The following is a 17451-nucleotide window of genomic DNA, read 5'->3' as shown; positions in this document are numbered from 1 at the left end:
CTTAGCTCTGTAGCGTTTTTAAGTTTCAAAATGTTTAAGCTCACTTAGCTTCACCTAAATAAATTTTTTCACTTAAATTCTACAGCACTGATTTTTAGTTTAGTAAACTTTCAGATGAATGAAGTTCAACATTTGTGTTGGAATTTTTATTATCGATTCTTCAGAATCCCTCAAACGGTTTGCTCTATTTATGCTCTTATTTTGAAGTCTGTTTACGTAATAGTTCTATTTCCTCTCCTCACATTCTCCTTTTCTTTAAAAAAGAAATTTTGAGAAAGTGACAAGGATACAAAAAACAAACAAATAAGCTACAGCCTAAAGAAAAATATCTAACATGTTGAGTCTTGACACATGGTGGGTGTAAACAAGGTTGAAATTAAGCCTGTAGCATTAGCTTCCACTAATTACTATGTTGGTGTAGCGTTTTACCATTAGCAGGTCTTATATATTTGATTAGCACTTTAACATTAGCCTCCCCTAATTAGTATGTTTGTGTAGCTCTTTAGCATTAGTGGAACTTATGTTTAGTGCTTTAGGGTAAGCACAAACAACATTTTAGTTAGCAGGTTAGAGCTAGCTTGCTTTGCAATAAATTTAGAAGATTGAAAGAATGCCAAACCCTTCATGTTGGTGTGCAAGGAGCATGTGATCTAAAATGTGTGTTTTCACCTGTGTGCGACACACCTCTGTGCATGACATCCTCTACCTTTTTCAGGTGTTTTCTCAGTCCTTCACAGCCTCCTATGCCATCTACAGTGTGGCTAATGGGTAGGTGGAACTGTGAATGCCAAAATGCATGGGATGCACGGGGCATGAGCATTAACAAAGCAAGCAGATCTGTAGTTTGATTTGAAAAAAAAATGTCCCCCTCGAAGTGCGTCTCATTGAGTCATGCATTTGTCTGTTAGTGTGCTTTCCAGGTTCCATCAACAAACATATTGTACGGTTTGCGCAGTATTGTACCTTTGATGTCGCTGCCTGAGATTTGTTTTAAGCATTATGAGTGGAAGAACTTTTATGATGTGGCTTTGGGTGATGCCGCAAACTTCAGAGAGACGTCAAGGATTTTAAGAAAAGTCAGTGCCTGAGTATGCCTTGGAAGATGTTTGCCAGCCTGAGAAGAATGTAAATATGAAAAAAAAGAGAAATGCTCCCAGTCCTGCATGAACCAACCCCACTCTCAGTTTCATTTTCCCTCTCTGCATCTCGTTCTTTTGTCCTGTCAGTACTGCTGCTTTCTCAAGGGCAGGGCATGGACGGAGTTCAGAGGGCTTCAAGCAGGACAGCTGTCCCTAAAGACAGTTGGTTATGTCAGGTTTCCTTTATGTGTGTTTCAGGGATCTGCTGGAGCTTAGCCCTCCTGAGAGGGAGACGACAGAGTTGCAGTATGCTTCTTGGGGACCCCAGGGTAATCAGCTGGTAAGCAAGACGCTTACTTATTCACCAGATAAATGTGCTGCTGTCTCCATTAACTAAAACCGGCAATGTGATTAAGAGCTTGCCCCATCTAACTATCATGTCGTCCTCTATTTGACACATTTTCACCATAACATCAGTGATATGATGAAAGGAACTGGAGAGAGGAACTGGAGCCGCAGTCATTCATGTACCTCTGCTGTAAATTGCTTTTTGTAGCGATGTCAGTGTTCATCTGGACTGCATTAGCTGCCAAGTAAAGATGTATTGGCTCTGAGCTCTGTTTGTGCTGGCCAATGACTCATTCATACTTGGTAGGCATTCACCAGTCAAATCAGGTAGCCAGCTGCAAAGTCTAACCTTGCAGTCTTTGACAATAAATTGGCTACGTTCACACAGCAGGCAAATGCGTGACATGATTGCCCATGTGTGACCCATATCTGTCTTTTTCACTGCAGTCTGAATGGACCAATTCCCTCAAAAAATCCAATCTGTGCCACTCCCATATGTGGAGCTAAAACATATCCAATTGTTTTCAACGCATCAGCAGTCTGAATATCAGACTTTATTCAACTTTTACGTTATGTGATGTGAGACATGCATCATATTTCTACACCAGAAGAAGCAACATGTGGTGAATTAAGACATAAACAATGGATGAAACTTATGATTATGTACTTGTGAATCTGTCAAAAGTTGTTTCCATTAAAAATAGGCGCAAATCTTTCTCTATAGTCTGATCATGTTGAAAAAACACAATTTTGTAATTGCAGTGCTTCCATTAAATAAGAATTTAAATTCGAATCACATGAAAATAAGTTTGTTCACGCAACACAACATTAAAACTCATGGCAACTTTGATGTAAATAGTAACATGAGATATATTCATAGTTCAGCCTTGATGATAGCGCTCATCATTTATTCAGGCATTGGAACTACAAGCTACGCGTGCAGCATTTTGGTAAAATTGTAGTCTGCAATTTTACAGAAGAGATTCAATACTTTCGAAAAAAAAAACATAATTTTTATGAACTGTGCGATGCTGTGAGAACTCTGTTGGATCCAGCTGCACAATGTCTTAAAAAAAAAAAGAACCGCCATCCTCCTAACACTTCCTGTCGTCGTCTTCGTCCTTTTCTCCGGTAGTAGTAACATCCGGCTGTTGATCATGTAACTCCTGTGATGCTAAATAAGCCTCTTCCTAGCGCTAAAACATTTTATCAAAAACAAAAAATTTCGAAATTGGCGCCCTTCCATTAAGCAAATATATTTCCGTAATGGTATTTCTTTTTATTAGCTCCCTTTGTTTTGCTGTGATCTTACGACGATTCTCCCATTGCTGAATAAACTTTAAAAATCGATCCATAAACGGCTCTGTCCATTATTACTTCCGTAAACAGTGCTCTGCTGTGTGACGTCAACGTTCTTCTTCTGCGCATGCGGATCGCTTTGAAACGTAACCCTTTCAGGGTCGGATTTAATTAGCAGTTTGAACGACCAGGCAGAAAAAATATCAGATTTCACTAAACAACAACAACAAAAAAATGAACGTAGCCTTTGTTTGTGCCCAATTCGTCAGGCCTTTGTGTTTGACGGAGACATCTACTACAAGCCCAGCGTGACGAGCGACTCGCTGCGTCTCACGTCCACTGACGAGGACCAGAAGGTGCTGAACGGACTCTCTGACTGGACCTACGAAGGTACGATGTCTCCAAATGTCGGCAACAACTGCTATTTTACAATTACTGATCACAATTACAAGTAAAACCACTTTACTTAACGCTCTGCAAATCTTGCATTCCTCCAAATACAGAGGAGGTGCTTCTGACATACGCTGCCCACTGGTGGTCTATGGACGGTGCCCGGCTTGCATATCTCCGCATCAACAACTCCGTGACACCTGTGATGGAAATACCTCACTTCCTGGGGGGGCTCTACCCTTCCAATATGATTTTTCCGTACCCAAAGGTAAATACTGTGTTGAAATGAGTCGCAGCAGCAGCTCCTGGGGGATATGCTGAGGCTGTAACATTGCGTTTAGCACAATGCTAACGTCAGCGTTAGGATAACACCGCTCTTTTACCAGCTGAAGTAAAGCACTCCTTCCTCCTGAGTTTTTTAAAGATTTTGTCATGTCAAAAGCCACAAATTTCAATTCATGTTGTATTGCAAAAATATGAACTGAAAGGAAACATATGTATTGATTTTAAAAAAAACATATTTACAAATAAAAAGCCAAAAAAAAAAATCTTTCTTATAATACTGAAAACGTGAACACTTTTAAGTGTTCAATCTATGATTTTCCTGCAGAATAATAAGAAATAATTATTTACTACTTTATTTGCTTGATTTAAGCATGTTTTAAATTATTTTCTTGGCCCACAAGTACTTTTTTATTTTTGGCTCACGTAGGCCTGGACAGTAAATCAATGACGCCATATATTGCAGTAGACACATGATCAATACCCATAGATCTGACACAATATTCAATATTCAAAATAGAAAATATTCACTGAACTCCAATCCAGAGCTTTCAATGCTAGGTTGGTGGAATCAACTAAATCCTTCACTACTTGGTTACCTAGCAACTCACTCACTCCTTGGTTACCTAGCAACGACCTGTTGAGCAGGTAAAGGTTTTGCCACTGAGCCTCATATCTGCTTAAAAATAAAAAAAACAATGTCATGGATTGAGAACTGTGGATAAAACAGAGTCAGGCCCACTAGTTTGGCAGTACTTCACTTATTTAAAACAAAAAAAATGAATCAATAATTATCAATAAACAGTTATAGACTCATATGTTATCGATTTGTTTTTCTTACATGTGCTTGCAGGCTGGTTCCAGTATCCCAACAGTCAGCCTGTTTGTAGTGAACCTTTACGGTCCAGCTCACACTCTGGAGATGCTGCCTCCCGACTCCCTCAGGTCCAGGTATATCTCTGCGAATTTAAAATAAAGCTCTATGAATTCAGACAGCACCTGTCAGAGATGATTACGCTGTCCAGAAACTGCTCCCAGTCACTGCTTCTCTTTATCATTTCTTTTTCTTCCTCCGCGTATCATTTTCTGCATCACCTCTTCAGGGAAAACTACATCTCCATGGTGAGCTGGATCAGCAGCACCCGGCTCGCGGTTCGCTGGCTGAACCGTGCCCAGAACCAATCAGTGCTCTGCGTGTGCGAGGCCACCACGGGGGCATGCTCAGAGGTGAGCAGCCGTCGCTTTCTCTGTATTAGTAGTCTGAAGGGTTTTCTGCTGCAATATAGCGATTTAATAGAATTTTGCTTCATTTACACAGTTTGGGGAGTTGAGATTGATTTCCTGAACCCCTCAGATTTGTTCTGCCTGGATTAATATTTGAAGTCGCTCAGTGCATGAGAAGAATTTTCAGTGATTTGCTGAACTCCACCACTTTCATATTGAAGAAATTCATGCAGTTTTATGATCTAAAGCTGGGTTTAATAATCTATGACAGTGATGTATAATTAAAAAGAATTTTATTAAACTTTCTTTAAAAAGTTACTTTAGAGATACCATTCACTGGTGTTTTTTTTTTCTTGTTTGTTTGTTTGTTTTTTTCACCAACAAAAGTTGCTCTGACAATAAAAACACATCTGGGTAATGAAGTATGGATTTTTACTGCAGGAGTTTATAAAATGCAAAGCTTTTGAAGGGTGTACAAAAGAAAGAACAAAGAATAATACTGTGTGTGGTTTTGGGTCGATGACATTACAAGAGGTACCAGAATTAACTCAGAATGTAGTTTTGTGAGTAGATTTCTTGTGATAAACCACAAAAGTTTCTCAAATGATCATCATGACAGATTAATACAAGACAAATAATCTTCCTTCTCCTAGTGCTAACTACAGAAATACACCAACTCTGTCAGAAACAACCAATCAGAGCCAAGGGGAGGGGTTTTCCGCTGTCAATCGCTGAGCTGATTCACCACAACATAGCCTGCCACAAATGCTAAAGCTAGTTGGCATTGCCACAGTTCTTCTGGAATGGTAATTTGTTTCTTTACCATTAGCACTTTCAGCAGCGCGTACACGAGTGTGATTGACAGCACTAAGAACTTCCTCCTGGCTTTGATTGGTTGTTTTTGACCCAAATAAGATTCTGCAGCAAGATTTGAAAATCGGTGCCACATCCAATCTCTGCTGTGGTCCTATTGTCAGTTGGAGTGTTATTCATGCACTCTTCTTGAAATATTTTGGTGTTTTTAGATGTCATGAGTAAATTACCTTCAAAGAATGATTTTTGTTAAAAACATGCCTTATGTGATGTCATCAGAGGCATTTGCATGAAGAAAGTTGTTTTTATTGATTGACCAAAATGTATCAAAACACCGTAGAACTGACTATGGCATGTTGTTCTTAACCTGGGTTCGATCGAACCCCAGGGGTTCGGTGAGTGGGTCTCAGGGGTTCGGCGGAGCCTCTGCCGCGGAGGTAAAGACACACTGTGTAAGGTCGTGATGACGCCCCGCTTTGCCATCACTTGCTGCAGAGGATCACGTTACATTGCTGAGCCAATGTAACGGAGGAGCACTGATTGAAGGAGCTTCACTCTCAGCAAGGATTTGAACTTGGGTCTTTAATTACTTCAGCAAAACTCACCGTTTTTACCAAATTCTGTAGCTTTCGCTGTACTTCTAAATCTGCTCCTTAGTCGCATCTTTTCGGGGTTGCTACTGCCTCTAGTGGCGTGGGGGTGATAACACAACTCATATAATTACATAACTAAATCAGAATACCGCAAAGTCTTTATTATTTATTATTAATTGTTCATTCTCTTAAGAATGTAGAGCTAATTAAATTATCTAAATAAGACCTGAAAGTGGTTCCAGTTTCTCTCGATGGCCAACCTATTGAAACTGTGGCAAATTTGGGTCGTTCCTGGACAGTCAGCTCAATTTTGCTGAAAACACTGTCTGTATTTTGAAGAACTGTTCTCAGAGACTCTACCTTTTAAGAAGACTTAGTGATCATGGGGTGACCCAACTAGACTCTAGTTGAGGCACCCCTATGTCTTGAATTTGGAAAAAAACTCATTTTATTTATTACGACAGAAGGGTTCAGTGAATGCGCATATGAATCTGATGGGTTCGGTACCTCAAAAAAAGGTTAAGAACCACTGCTCTATACATAACAAACTATATTTAAACTGAGTTTGATTTATTTACAAGATTATTCTAACTAGCAACTTTAATTTTTTTGGAAAATGGTTAGAAATAAATGACAAAAATGTTTCTACTTCATCTGAAATCCATAGAAACATAAAATGGCCATGGACATGATGCAGAACCAGCGACAGGTGTGTACTTCTAGAAAATCTTCCTTCTTTGTTTTTTTACTCCTTAATTACTCATGGGTTTCCTTTAACCTTTCACCTTCTATCATCAGGACTTGCCTTTGTTTACGTCAGACGGCTCAATGTTTTATACGATACTTCCAGCAAAGCAAGGCGCTCGTGGAGAGTTTCACCACATTGCTGGTCTGACAGTTCAGGTCAGCAATTTTCCATCCTTCATTATTATACTGTGTCTGACAAAAGTACAGATTTTTAAATTTACATCAGTAAAGCTTTATTTTATCCTCTAGGATAAAATTTATTCAGTCCTGAAGTATTTGCTTTGTAGTAGTATTTATGTTTGTAGATGTATTGAAAAAAGTGTGAAAGCATACTATACAAAATGGAATGTGTATGATTTATTTCCTTATGTAATTTACTAAAACAAATTCCTAAAAGGTAGAGAAAATACTATTTTCCTTGTTTTTGTACTTCATAGAATTTCTCCGAGGTTTTTAAAAGCCTTATATGTGCTAATCTTAGTTTGGGGCTTTTAAAAAGTCTTAAGTATCCATCTAATATATTTATTTGATGAAATTGCTTTGGGTGTTAATTTTTCCATGATTTGTGACTAAACAAATATAATGCAGGAAAGCTATAAGCTATATGGAAATACATTCTTCCCCACACATTTAAACTTGGCTGCATTCCTGATTAGGTATTCTCCGTCTGAAACTGGCTTATTGTGCATTCTGGAAAATAAAATTAAATGCTTTTGTGACGTTATGCTCTCATTAATCACAAGAGAGTGTAAATATAAGCAAGATTAGGTGTAAAAAGTCAGAAACTAGAGCTGAAAATCATGATTAGACAAAAATGATTTAACTTCTTTAAGTTAACCAGTTAAATATGTTGTTACAATAATAATTTATTAAGTTATTTGTTATTTATTTAGCTCTTAAACTTATAAAGTCTTTAGGTTTTACATACTGAGACCTATTATGCTTCCTTGAACAGGTTAGGATAAGTCTGTAGTCCACATAAAAACATGTTCATCCCTTTTTCTGCACAAAATCATTCTTAGACAATCAGATTTTATTCTGCTCAGTTTGAACTCCTTTCAGAATGAGCTGTTTCATGGCCTCTTATCTCTTTAAATCAAAGTAAGCTGCTGCTGGCCACGCCCCCAACTCAACATTTACATTAGCATACATGAAAATGGCTGCCAACACGTGCATTTATACAATCGAACATCTTTGAAAAGCTTTAGTAGAGCCTCATGCACAAGCAGAAAGAATGCAGCAAGTGGATAAATCAACAATAAACCACTTTGTCTTTTCCAGCAGCCATTGTACAGCACATACGGTGGCTGACCAAATGTGCTCGTTGCTAGGTAACCAGGAGGGCTTTGCTGGAGTTGCTGATGATTTGTGATGTTACATTTTGAAGGTTTTTGAAACAGCTCATTTTCCTGACACCAAAAACATTAACTTATTGCCAAAAATGGCTGGGTCACTTTTTTAGGCACTTGGGGGTGTTTTTAGAAGCAATAGAGACTCAAATGGAAGTAAAAAATGTTCAAAATGTGAATTTTAGTTCCTCTTCAATGTTATTTATATATGCAGCTCTGGAAAAAGCCCACAGCTCTGAACCCCATTGAAAACCTCATGGTTCTTCCTCCAAATATTGATTCTGAACTCTTCCTCAGTTGAAACATTAGTATTGCCGTTTCTAAATGAATATGAACTTGTTTTCTTTGCATTGTTTGAGGTCTGAAAGCACTGCATCTTTTTCGTTATTTTGACCATTTCTCATTTTCCGCAAACAAATAAAAAAAAATTTGCTTGTAATTTCATGACTTATTGTCAGTAGTTCATAGAATAAAATAACAATGTTCATGTTACTCAAACATAAACCTACAAAAAGTAAAATCAGAGAAACTGGATATTTTAAGTGGTCTCTTAATTTTTTTCAGAGCTGTATATATAACTTCTAAGCTCTATTTTTTGTCAACAAGTTTCTCCCAATTCTGCAGAGGCCCACATCCACTGTGATTTCTGCCTTCATAATAAAAATACCCAACAGGATCCTCTACAGCCACCGGTGTTTTGATTGAATCTCCCATTTTCGACCCATGCCGCTCCTCCTGCCATGCTCTGACAGAACCTTGCTGTACAGCTGTTCCTATTTTTATTCTGTGTATGTGAATGCTCCTGCTTTGCTCTTCATCTCTGTGTATCTGTGTAATGCAGCCTGCCATCCCCTCTGTCCCCCCGCGCTTCTTGACATCGGGGAGCTGGGATGTCACCTTGCTCTGCGCCTTAGACGAGAAGGCTGGAAAGATGTATGTGGGAGCCGCACTGAGTGGGAAATCTTTCTGTGAACACAAAAGTTACAGTCACTGAAATGAGCGTATCTAGCTTTAAATAGAGACTTTAATCTAAATCCTTCAACTAGTGGAGTAGAAACTGACTTATTGGACTTTTTAATTGATATAAGTAGTTAGAAATTAAGCTGAACTAGGGATGGAAATTATCGATTTATAAGGTAATCAAATGTTGATTGATCTTATGGCTCAACTAACCACTAATCAGTAAGCAGCCATTTTGTTAAAAAACAGAGTTTTTTGCTTGTATCAAGAGGGCCAACTGTCTTTTCATAACATGAAGGGCTACATTTCATACAAATTTAGAAAAAGAATAGGATAATTTTAGAACATATTTTGTGTTAAATACTGACTGAATAAACATAAAATTGTGGTTTTCTGACATTATTAAACTTATATAACCTTAAAATTACACATCAGTGACGACTTTTTTGTTTTTTTCCTCCTTGTATTTTCATTATTTTGTGGTGTTTGATTTTTTTTTTCTGCGTTATGCCCTCTGCTTTTCTGTCATCAAATCCTCGCCTTTATAGCCAATCAGTAATTGTTGGTTTAAACGTTGAAGCTGTTCCCCCATGAGGCTCGGCTCAATGAACGCTATTAAGTTGGTAAATTAATGAGCTTGTACAGAGTTTAGATTCCAGAACAGAACCGCATCAAGTCCATTTTTCATCCCACACCTACGACAGATCTCCGTAGCTAGAAAAGAAAGAAAAAAAGAAATTTAATTTAAGAAAATAAAACACAGAATTATTTAGATCAATTTCAGAAACAAGAATATTTTGGAATTAAAAAATTCACAAATTTTCAACTTTTGGAAAATTTCTGTGTTTAAGAATTCCATAAATTTTTACTTTTGAAACTCAGATATTTCCATGTTTTTTCTAGAATATTTCAATTCAAATTTGTAACTTTTTCAAATCTGAAATTTCCACCGATTTTTCCTTCAGATTGGCTAGAAGAAAAGAAAAAAAATTGTAAATTTTAACTAAAATAATTTTTTAGATCAATCTCAGAAATGTTCTAGTAAAAATATGGAAATTTCAAAAGTCAAAAATTTCAAATAGTTGAAAGCTTTTGACTTTTTGAACTCAGACATTTCTTTGTTTTTACTAGAAAATCTCTAAGATTAATTTAAAAAATTTTCTAGTATTTTTTATTTCTGACATTTTTGGCAGTAATTTACTCCTCCTTTTTTGTTTTTATCTACAATAGCCAGATTATTTTGCTGTCGTAAACAGCAGACTCTGTTTGGACTGTTTTACTTTCCCAATCTGGTATAGCGCCACCATCTTTAATACTATATCTGGTTCCGCTTACGACCAGTGGCGCCCCCTGCTAGATGGCGGCCAAACTACAACACTAAAAACGGTTTAAGGCTAACCAGATCTTATTAGTTTATCAAATTTAACTCATTTTAATCAAGAGATGATTTTAAATTGCTTAACTTATTGCCTCTCTAATCTGAGGATGTAGTATTGATCTGGGCTGACAAACTAAAGGAACTCTCTTTGATTTAGACTGAAGTAGTAAAACCACTGACAGGAAAGAGGACAAAGGATTACTTGGGGATTACACGAGGCGAGCAGATTATTGCTTAAACCTGCCTTTATCCTGCTGGGGGCATAAATCCCAGACGAACCGGGCTCGGAAAGCCCTCTGTTAAAGTAGCCGTCTCTCGTCAGCAGCTCGGCTCTCATGCTGTCGCTGCTTGTTGCCTCTAAACATCTCATTACTCTTCATACACTCACACAGACGCGGGAAGTCGACTCCACTCTGTTGCTTCTCGGAGAAAACGCCGGGGTGTAGAGCTGGTTTTATTAGACCGCTGAAGTATGTAAACAAGGGCCGATAGATTTTGATCATCAATCAATCAATCAATCAAATTTTATTTGTATAGCACATTTCAGCAGCAAGGCATTTCAAAGTGCTTTACATGATTTTCAAAACATCGTTTGACAAGGAAACAAGGAATCATGAATAATTTATATGCAGATTGAAGGAGGAAGCTGGAACACCTGAAAGTTTGACATTAAAACCTTGGCAAAAAGTTTTAACCGTGACATAAGTAAAAAGTTTTGCAGCTTTTTTAAAACGTTTAGTCTTGCAAAAGTATTCATGCCCTTTCCGTAGCTACAACCTACAATATATTTTATTGGGATTAGCAGTTGATTGATAGACGATAAAGCAGTGTTTGAGTTTGAAGTGATGAAAATTAAAACTGAATCTGTTGGGATTAACAAAATAAAAACAAAATGTTTTAATTCATATCTTAGCTTGGCTGTTTAAACAGATTTTAAATTATATGTTGTATGAACCGATGTTTAATTTGTCATTTTTAATTCAATCAGATTCATTTCTGTTTTATCCGTTTTTATTTATGTCGACTGAATCATTCCTAAAACAAAATGTTGATAAATGCATCTTAGAGAAATGAAGTTTTAGCATTGGCTCCATTCTAAAAGAGCTTTATAATTATGTGGAAAATATGTGATTTTTACTTGATTTTTAAATCTGGATCTCATTTTCAGCTACTTTCTGAGCACAGAAAAATCGAGAGAGAGCAGGCACCTTTACAGGTAAATCCCTTCTGAATAGTCACAATTTCTATAATTATAAATCAAACAGGTGGAGACAGGTTGTATTTTCATTATGCATAATTCAGTTTTGCATGACATACATCCAGGTTGATATATTTTGAAATTTTAATTTCTTCTTCCTTCCTGTAAAAATTATACAGTTTTAATAAAATATGTCACAAAGTCGACATATTTGACATATAAATAATCAGAAGAATAACAACAATCATCCAATGTTTTGTTTTCAATTTTTCAGTTTCCACAATAAGTATGTAATCTGTGTAAACTCCAACATTTTCATGAATTTCTGTGAGAATTAGTTCCTATGGTGCTGCAAAAAAGTATTTACCCCTCTTTCCTGTTTTCCTCTGGTATAGTTTTAACTTTTTTGTCATATTTAAACGTTTCACATCATCAGAGAAAGAAAGAAAATAAAAAGAAAACCGTATTCAGATTATAATTTCATATTATTGTCAATAAATCTATCTGAAACACCCTGATAACTAGAAGCATAAATTTGTTACGCAGGATACAAATAATTTGAAAGCATTCAAGTGAGTCCAACTATAAAACACTGAAAACAACAACAAAAATGAATGTTTTAGTGTGGCCTAGTCAAAGTTCACACTCCAATCTGATTGAGATATTGCGGCTTTCGCTTAAACACGTAATCAATGCTCCAAAACCATCCAACATTGATAAATTCGGATAATTCTGCTAAAAAGATTGGACCAGATGTCCTTTACAGCGAAGGGTGATTACTTTTTAACACTCAGTTTGGATAAATTTATTAAAATATAAAAAATAAATAGAGAAAATCTGTAAGGAGGCAGATACTTTTTCATAGCACATCAGATTTGTGTTTCAAAACCAAACTCACATTATGGAGCATCATGTTAATTAAACTAACATGGTTTTGTCATTTGTTTCACGTTGACTCATTTTGACACAATATGTGACAAAATAGTTTCATTTTGTATTATAAAAACAATCCAAACATCTGCTGGAGCAAATAAAAACTCTGTAACTTTCCCTCTAAATGCTGCCTCTAACCCGTTTTATTTTATTTTGCTTTAAGTGTGGATTTGAATGGAGTGTTTCAGCGTCGCTGCATCTCCTGTGGCCTCATTGACGGATGTGGATTCTTTAAAGCCATTTTCAGTCCAAATCAAACCCACTTCATCCTCTACTGCCTGGGTAACCACACACAAACAGGGGTTTTTATGTGACACATTAACACAAAAAGAGGTTAATTTTTAAATAAAAAGCAAATGTTTTAATGACTAAAAATCTGAAAAATGATAAAATATAAATTTTACCCTCAGTCCAGCTAAATAAAACTTGTTTAGAGCTGCAAATATTAATGCATTTTTGATAAATAATTGAGAAAATTTGTTCTCATGCTTAAAGAACCATCACTTTATTCAGTTTTTAAAACATTTTTTTGCAATAAAGCGAATGGATTTTCTTCTACTATTTACTATTTGTAGAAAAAGATATAGAAAAATATTTATTTTCTTTCCTCTAAAGTTTATTTGTATATAAATGTCTGTATGCTGTGAGCGCTTGAAGTCCAAAAATCAGGTTTGAGCTCCATTCTGCCATATAAAGCTGATACTGAAAAAAAAAGGTCTAAAAAATATTACTAATTTTTTTAGAGACATGTTTTTGTGGAAATTTACTGCAGTTATTCCACTAAAAATATCTATATTCTTTCATTAATGTAATGTGCCACATAATGTATTTAATACTATGATGTTAAAGGAATTTCTATAAAAAAAATAATAAATAAAAACATTAGTTGGTTCTTTATTATGTTACTAAGAGCCAATGTGGAATGGTCCAGTCAAAGTCCAAACCTAAATCCTATTGAGAGACTGTTTAACGTGTATTCTGACTGAGCTTTTTGAACAACATTCAAAAAATTGTTACACGATTCAAAAAGTAGGTGGAGACATACCACAAATGACATACAGCTCTAAAATAAAAAGCACACCACACTCTTAAGATTTTATCTCATTTTGATTGTATCTTGTCTCTGTCCTCTTCATAACCATCTATGACTTTGAGTTATTATAAAAACAAGTACCAGTAAAATAAAGACTGTGGCTCTAACATAACACAATTTCAACAAATCCAGGAAGTCACAGCCCTCTTTCAAAGCAGTCTAAAGAGAATATAGATATTTATTTGTTGCTCCACAAAAGAGAAATCTCTGTGCAGCAGCAGCAAAGTGATGAGCTGTAACAGCAAATAGACTCACAGAATGATCAAATATAGAAATATCTATAAAAACAGAATAAAGAATAAAAATGCTGTACAGTAGGGGTGAAATTTCAACATAAATATTGTGTAGTTATGAAAAAAATACTCCAATCCAGGAGAATGTAAAACTGACCTGGTTAATTCAAATAAATACTTAATTGTGATAAATGGGATAACTTCACACGCCTCGGTTTTACATCATTTTCTATAATTTCGTTTCAGGCCCAGGAATCCCTAAAGTGACGGTTCACAGCATGAAGGACCCCTCTAGTAAGTGTCAAATGCAGTTCCACATCACAGCCAGCAGAGGGCGCTGTTCTAAAACAGACCCGAAATAAACCCGAATGCTTGGTTTATTTGTGAACAGCGCCACCTGCCTGTCACTCCCAACTTCAGCAATAACCATTGATATAATAAGAATATAATGCATTAGTGTATTGTAGTGTCTGTCTTTGTGTTTTTAGTGAAACTAAGACGTTTTGGTTGTGTGTCCTGTGCAGGTTATTTCGTCTTGGAGGATAACAACCTGCTGTCTGCAGCTCTGAAGGACAAGAGGCTCCCGGAGAGTCTGTTCAAGACAGTCCAAGCAGACAACCATGGTGCAGAGTTCTGGCATTTTATAACTTTTATACTGTTTCTAATGAACAACATTTTTTTAAACCTTTAAAAGGAGGAATGCCTGGTACAAGGTGATGGCAAAAATGCTAATTTCCACCTGCAGGCCTTGGGCAGGTTGATGTAATCAAGTGTGATTTAGCAGATTGTGAATTGGTGAAAAACATTCATATTATTAGCTACATACATGTCTGATAATTCACTATTCAGACCTCATGAAAACCAAACAAACTAATCCAACTACTATGGAAGTTTGAAGTAAAACCGTGACTTTTGACTTCTACCATTTAAACTGAGAATCCTGACTTTTTTTTCAAGAATTCTGATTAAAATTTTTAGAGATTAAAGTAAAAATTGTGATGAAAAAATCAGGATTCTGAGGAAAAAAAAAATCTGAATTCCTAGGAAGAAAATTTAATTCTGAGAAGAACAAATCAAAATTCAGATTTAAGAAAGAATTCTGAGGGGAAAAAATCATTTTGAGGAGCAAAATCTTAATACTTTAGGAAAAACAGAATTCTGAAGGGATAAAAAAAAATCTGAATTCTGTTTTTTTTTTTTATGAATTAAAAAAAATCTGGATTCTGCCTGAAAAAAATTAGAATTCTGACAAAAAAAAAAATTAGTTCTGAGAAAAAAAATCTGACATCTGAGAAAAAATAGATAGGTCAGAATTCTGAGAAAAACTATTTGGAAATCTAAAGGGAAAAAAGTGGGAATTCTTACATTAAAGTCAAAATTCTGACCTCAAATTCAGAATTTTGACTTTTAATATCAAAAATGTAAGAATTCCGACGTGAATCTTTAGTGATCAAAGGATTCTGAATTGAAAGACAGAATTTTTATATAATCAGGTTTAAAGGGGGGAAAAAGTCAGATTTCTGACACAGATGAAAAGTTAGACTTCTGAGTTTAAAGCAAACCAACAGACAATTCAGAAAAACATTTTCCTACATCAATAATGAGTTTAAATCTGCTTATTTAACAGCCATATTTTTGCCAGACATTTCATAACCTCGACACGTTCTGATTTTATTTAGCAAATTGTTGTGATTAAATTTCCGTCCTGCAGATCTGCACCTGAAGCTGACTCTGCCTCAGGGCTACGAGGCCAACCTGCACCCGCTACTCATTATTGTGTAAGTGTCACTTGCTGAACATGCAGGCGAAAAATCGTCTTCCTTTTATGATTCATGACATATATTTAGTCATACAGAGGCGTTCATTTATCACCAAGCTTGCTTATCTTGTTTTCCTTGTAACGCTCAGCGACGGCACGCCCGGCAGCCAGACTGTGACGGAGGAGTTTTCCCTCGGCTGGCCTCAGGTCCTCTGCAGCACGCACAGCGTGGCTTTGGCCTGGGTGGACGGCCGCAGCGGCGTCGGCCGCGGCCAGAAGACCGTCGCCGTTGACCCCCGGAAGCTCGGCACACTGAGAGTCAAAGACTACCTTCGAGTTGTAGAGTCAGTGAAACTTCACTGCACTAAAGTGTTAAATTCCTTGAACTCTGCTAAACTATCCAATTTCGTTCTTCCACAGGTTCATGCAGCTTCCTTACATCGACTATCGACGGATAGCCCTTTTTGGAAAGGTTATAAAAGTGTTTTTAGATATGAAATGTCAGATTTTGTAAAGCTGCAGCTCTGTTTACCTCCTTTTTGTTATAATTTCAGGCACTTGGAGGTTATTTAGCGCTCAAAATGTTAGCTGCAACCGACAACCTCTTTCAATGCGCTGCAGCTGTAGCACCAATAACGGACTTCAGGTTTTACAGTGAGTTCAGACACAAACGAAGCAGAAATTTGTACAATAACTTTTATTATTGTTGTTTTCAGTCAATTTTTTGTTAACATATTGATAAAGGCATACAAAATAAAAATGAAATATCAATAAATAAACCGGGAATAAAAACCAAACACAACAGAAACTACAAACAAAATAGATTTTGAATCCTCTGTAAGCAAAATGATCAAGTTTGTTTTAATTTATGATGCAACTAATTGATTAATTGCGACAGGCTTGACAAACACTAAAACATTTTCCTCAATGAAATAAACGTTGTATAACAAAAATCAGATAAAATGTTTTTTGTTTCTTAGGTGCAGCGTTTTCTGAAAGGTTTCTTGGGTTTCCAGCAAAGGAGGAGCATGCTTACATGGTAAGGTTATGAAACAAGTTCTCCACTGCCTTGCAGGATTTACACCCCTTTCAACATCTATAATGTTATTTCCATCTGTTTGATTATGTGATATATTTTATGCCGTAAATCACCTTCAGAAGTCAACTCTGTAGAGAACCAGCATTCTGTTTCAGTTTTTATGCACCACAAATCTGATGTGTTTTTGATTTGATGATTTTGATGTAATCAGTAATGTTTGCTGCTTGTTTCATAAATTATTTACTCTATGATGCAAAGCACCTTTTACTGCCCTGTTGCTGAAACCTGCTATAAAATTAAACTTAAGTTGAAAAGAAAGGTTCACAAAAACTTGAATGGGAATTTATCAGACAAGCAGCTAAGTGGCTAATGCTAATGTTACCAAACTCCAAAAATATTTTATATTGAAAAATATTCTGAACTGGAAGTTGAACACACCATTCACATTATTAAAATAATTTTATTCATTTATTTCAGTCATTTTTAACCTTTCTGGTAACGGGTACCAAAATAAGGATTTAATTGTGAGCATCACAAAAGTCTGAACTTGAATTATGTTGAGTGTTAGGTCTCCTCGTTGCATCTTTTAGGAGATATGATGAGGGGATGATGTTCTTCGGACATTAAAAATTGGTCAGAGATGACTGGAAAATGGTGATCCCGAAAGAAAATCCATCATATCTTAAAATGTTGCAATCAAACTCCTGTACTTTACATCTAAGTGAGAATTTGTG

The 17451-nt window shown here is 36.2% G+C and overlaps 1 protein-coding gene across 1 annotated transcript in view; it reads left to right on the top strand.

Moving 5' to 3' along the window:
- LOC103139177 (inactive dipeptidyl peptidase 10) overlaps positions 1–17451 on the top strand; it is a 55442-nt gene that overhangs the window by 33677 nt on the left and 4314 nt on the right. The window contains exons 7-24 of the mRNA XM_007553666.2: positions 716–768; positions 1338–1419; positions 2996–3116; positions 3230–3384; positions 4252–4349; positions 4502–4625; positions 6696–6737; positions 6827–6931; positions 8966–9057; positions 11631–11678; positions 12757–12875; positions 14166–14213; positions 14444–14542; positions 15631–15697; positions 15828–16022; positions 16099–16150; positions 16233–16332; positions 16659–16717. Of these exons, the coding sequence (XP_007553728.2) occupies positions 716–768; positions 1338–1419; positions 2996–3116; positions 3230–3384; positions 4252–4349; positions 4502–4625; positions 6696–6737; positions 6827–6931; positions 8966–9057; positions 11631–11678; positions 12757–12875; positions 14166–14213; positions 14444–14542; positions 15631–15697; positions 15828–16022; positions 16099–16150; positions 16233–16332; positions 16659–16717 (1659 nt within the window). The remainder of the gene's footprint in view (positions 1–715; positions 769–1337; positions 1420–2995; positions 3117–3229; positions 3385–4251; positions 4350–4501; positions 4626–6695; positions 6738–6826; positions 6932–8965; positions 9058–11630; positions 11679–12756; positions 12876–14165; positions 14214–14443; positions 14543–15630; positions 15698–15827; positions 16023–16098; positions 16151–16232; positions 16333–16658; positions 16718–17451) is intronic.

The sequence above is a fragment of the Poecilia formosa genome, unplaced genomic scaffold (genome assembly GCF_000485575.1).
Source record: "Poecilia formosa unplaced genomic scaffold, Poecilia_formosa-5.1.2 Scaffold57, whole genome shotgun sequence".
Taxonomy (NCBI): domain Eukaryota; kingdom Metazoa; phylum Chordata; class Actinopteri; order Cyprinodontiformes; family Poeciliidae; genus Poecilia; species Poecilia formosa.
The sequence above is the reverse complement of the archived record's forward strand: the minus strand, read 5'-3'. Positions and strand labels throughout refer to the sequence as shown.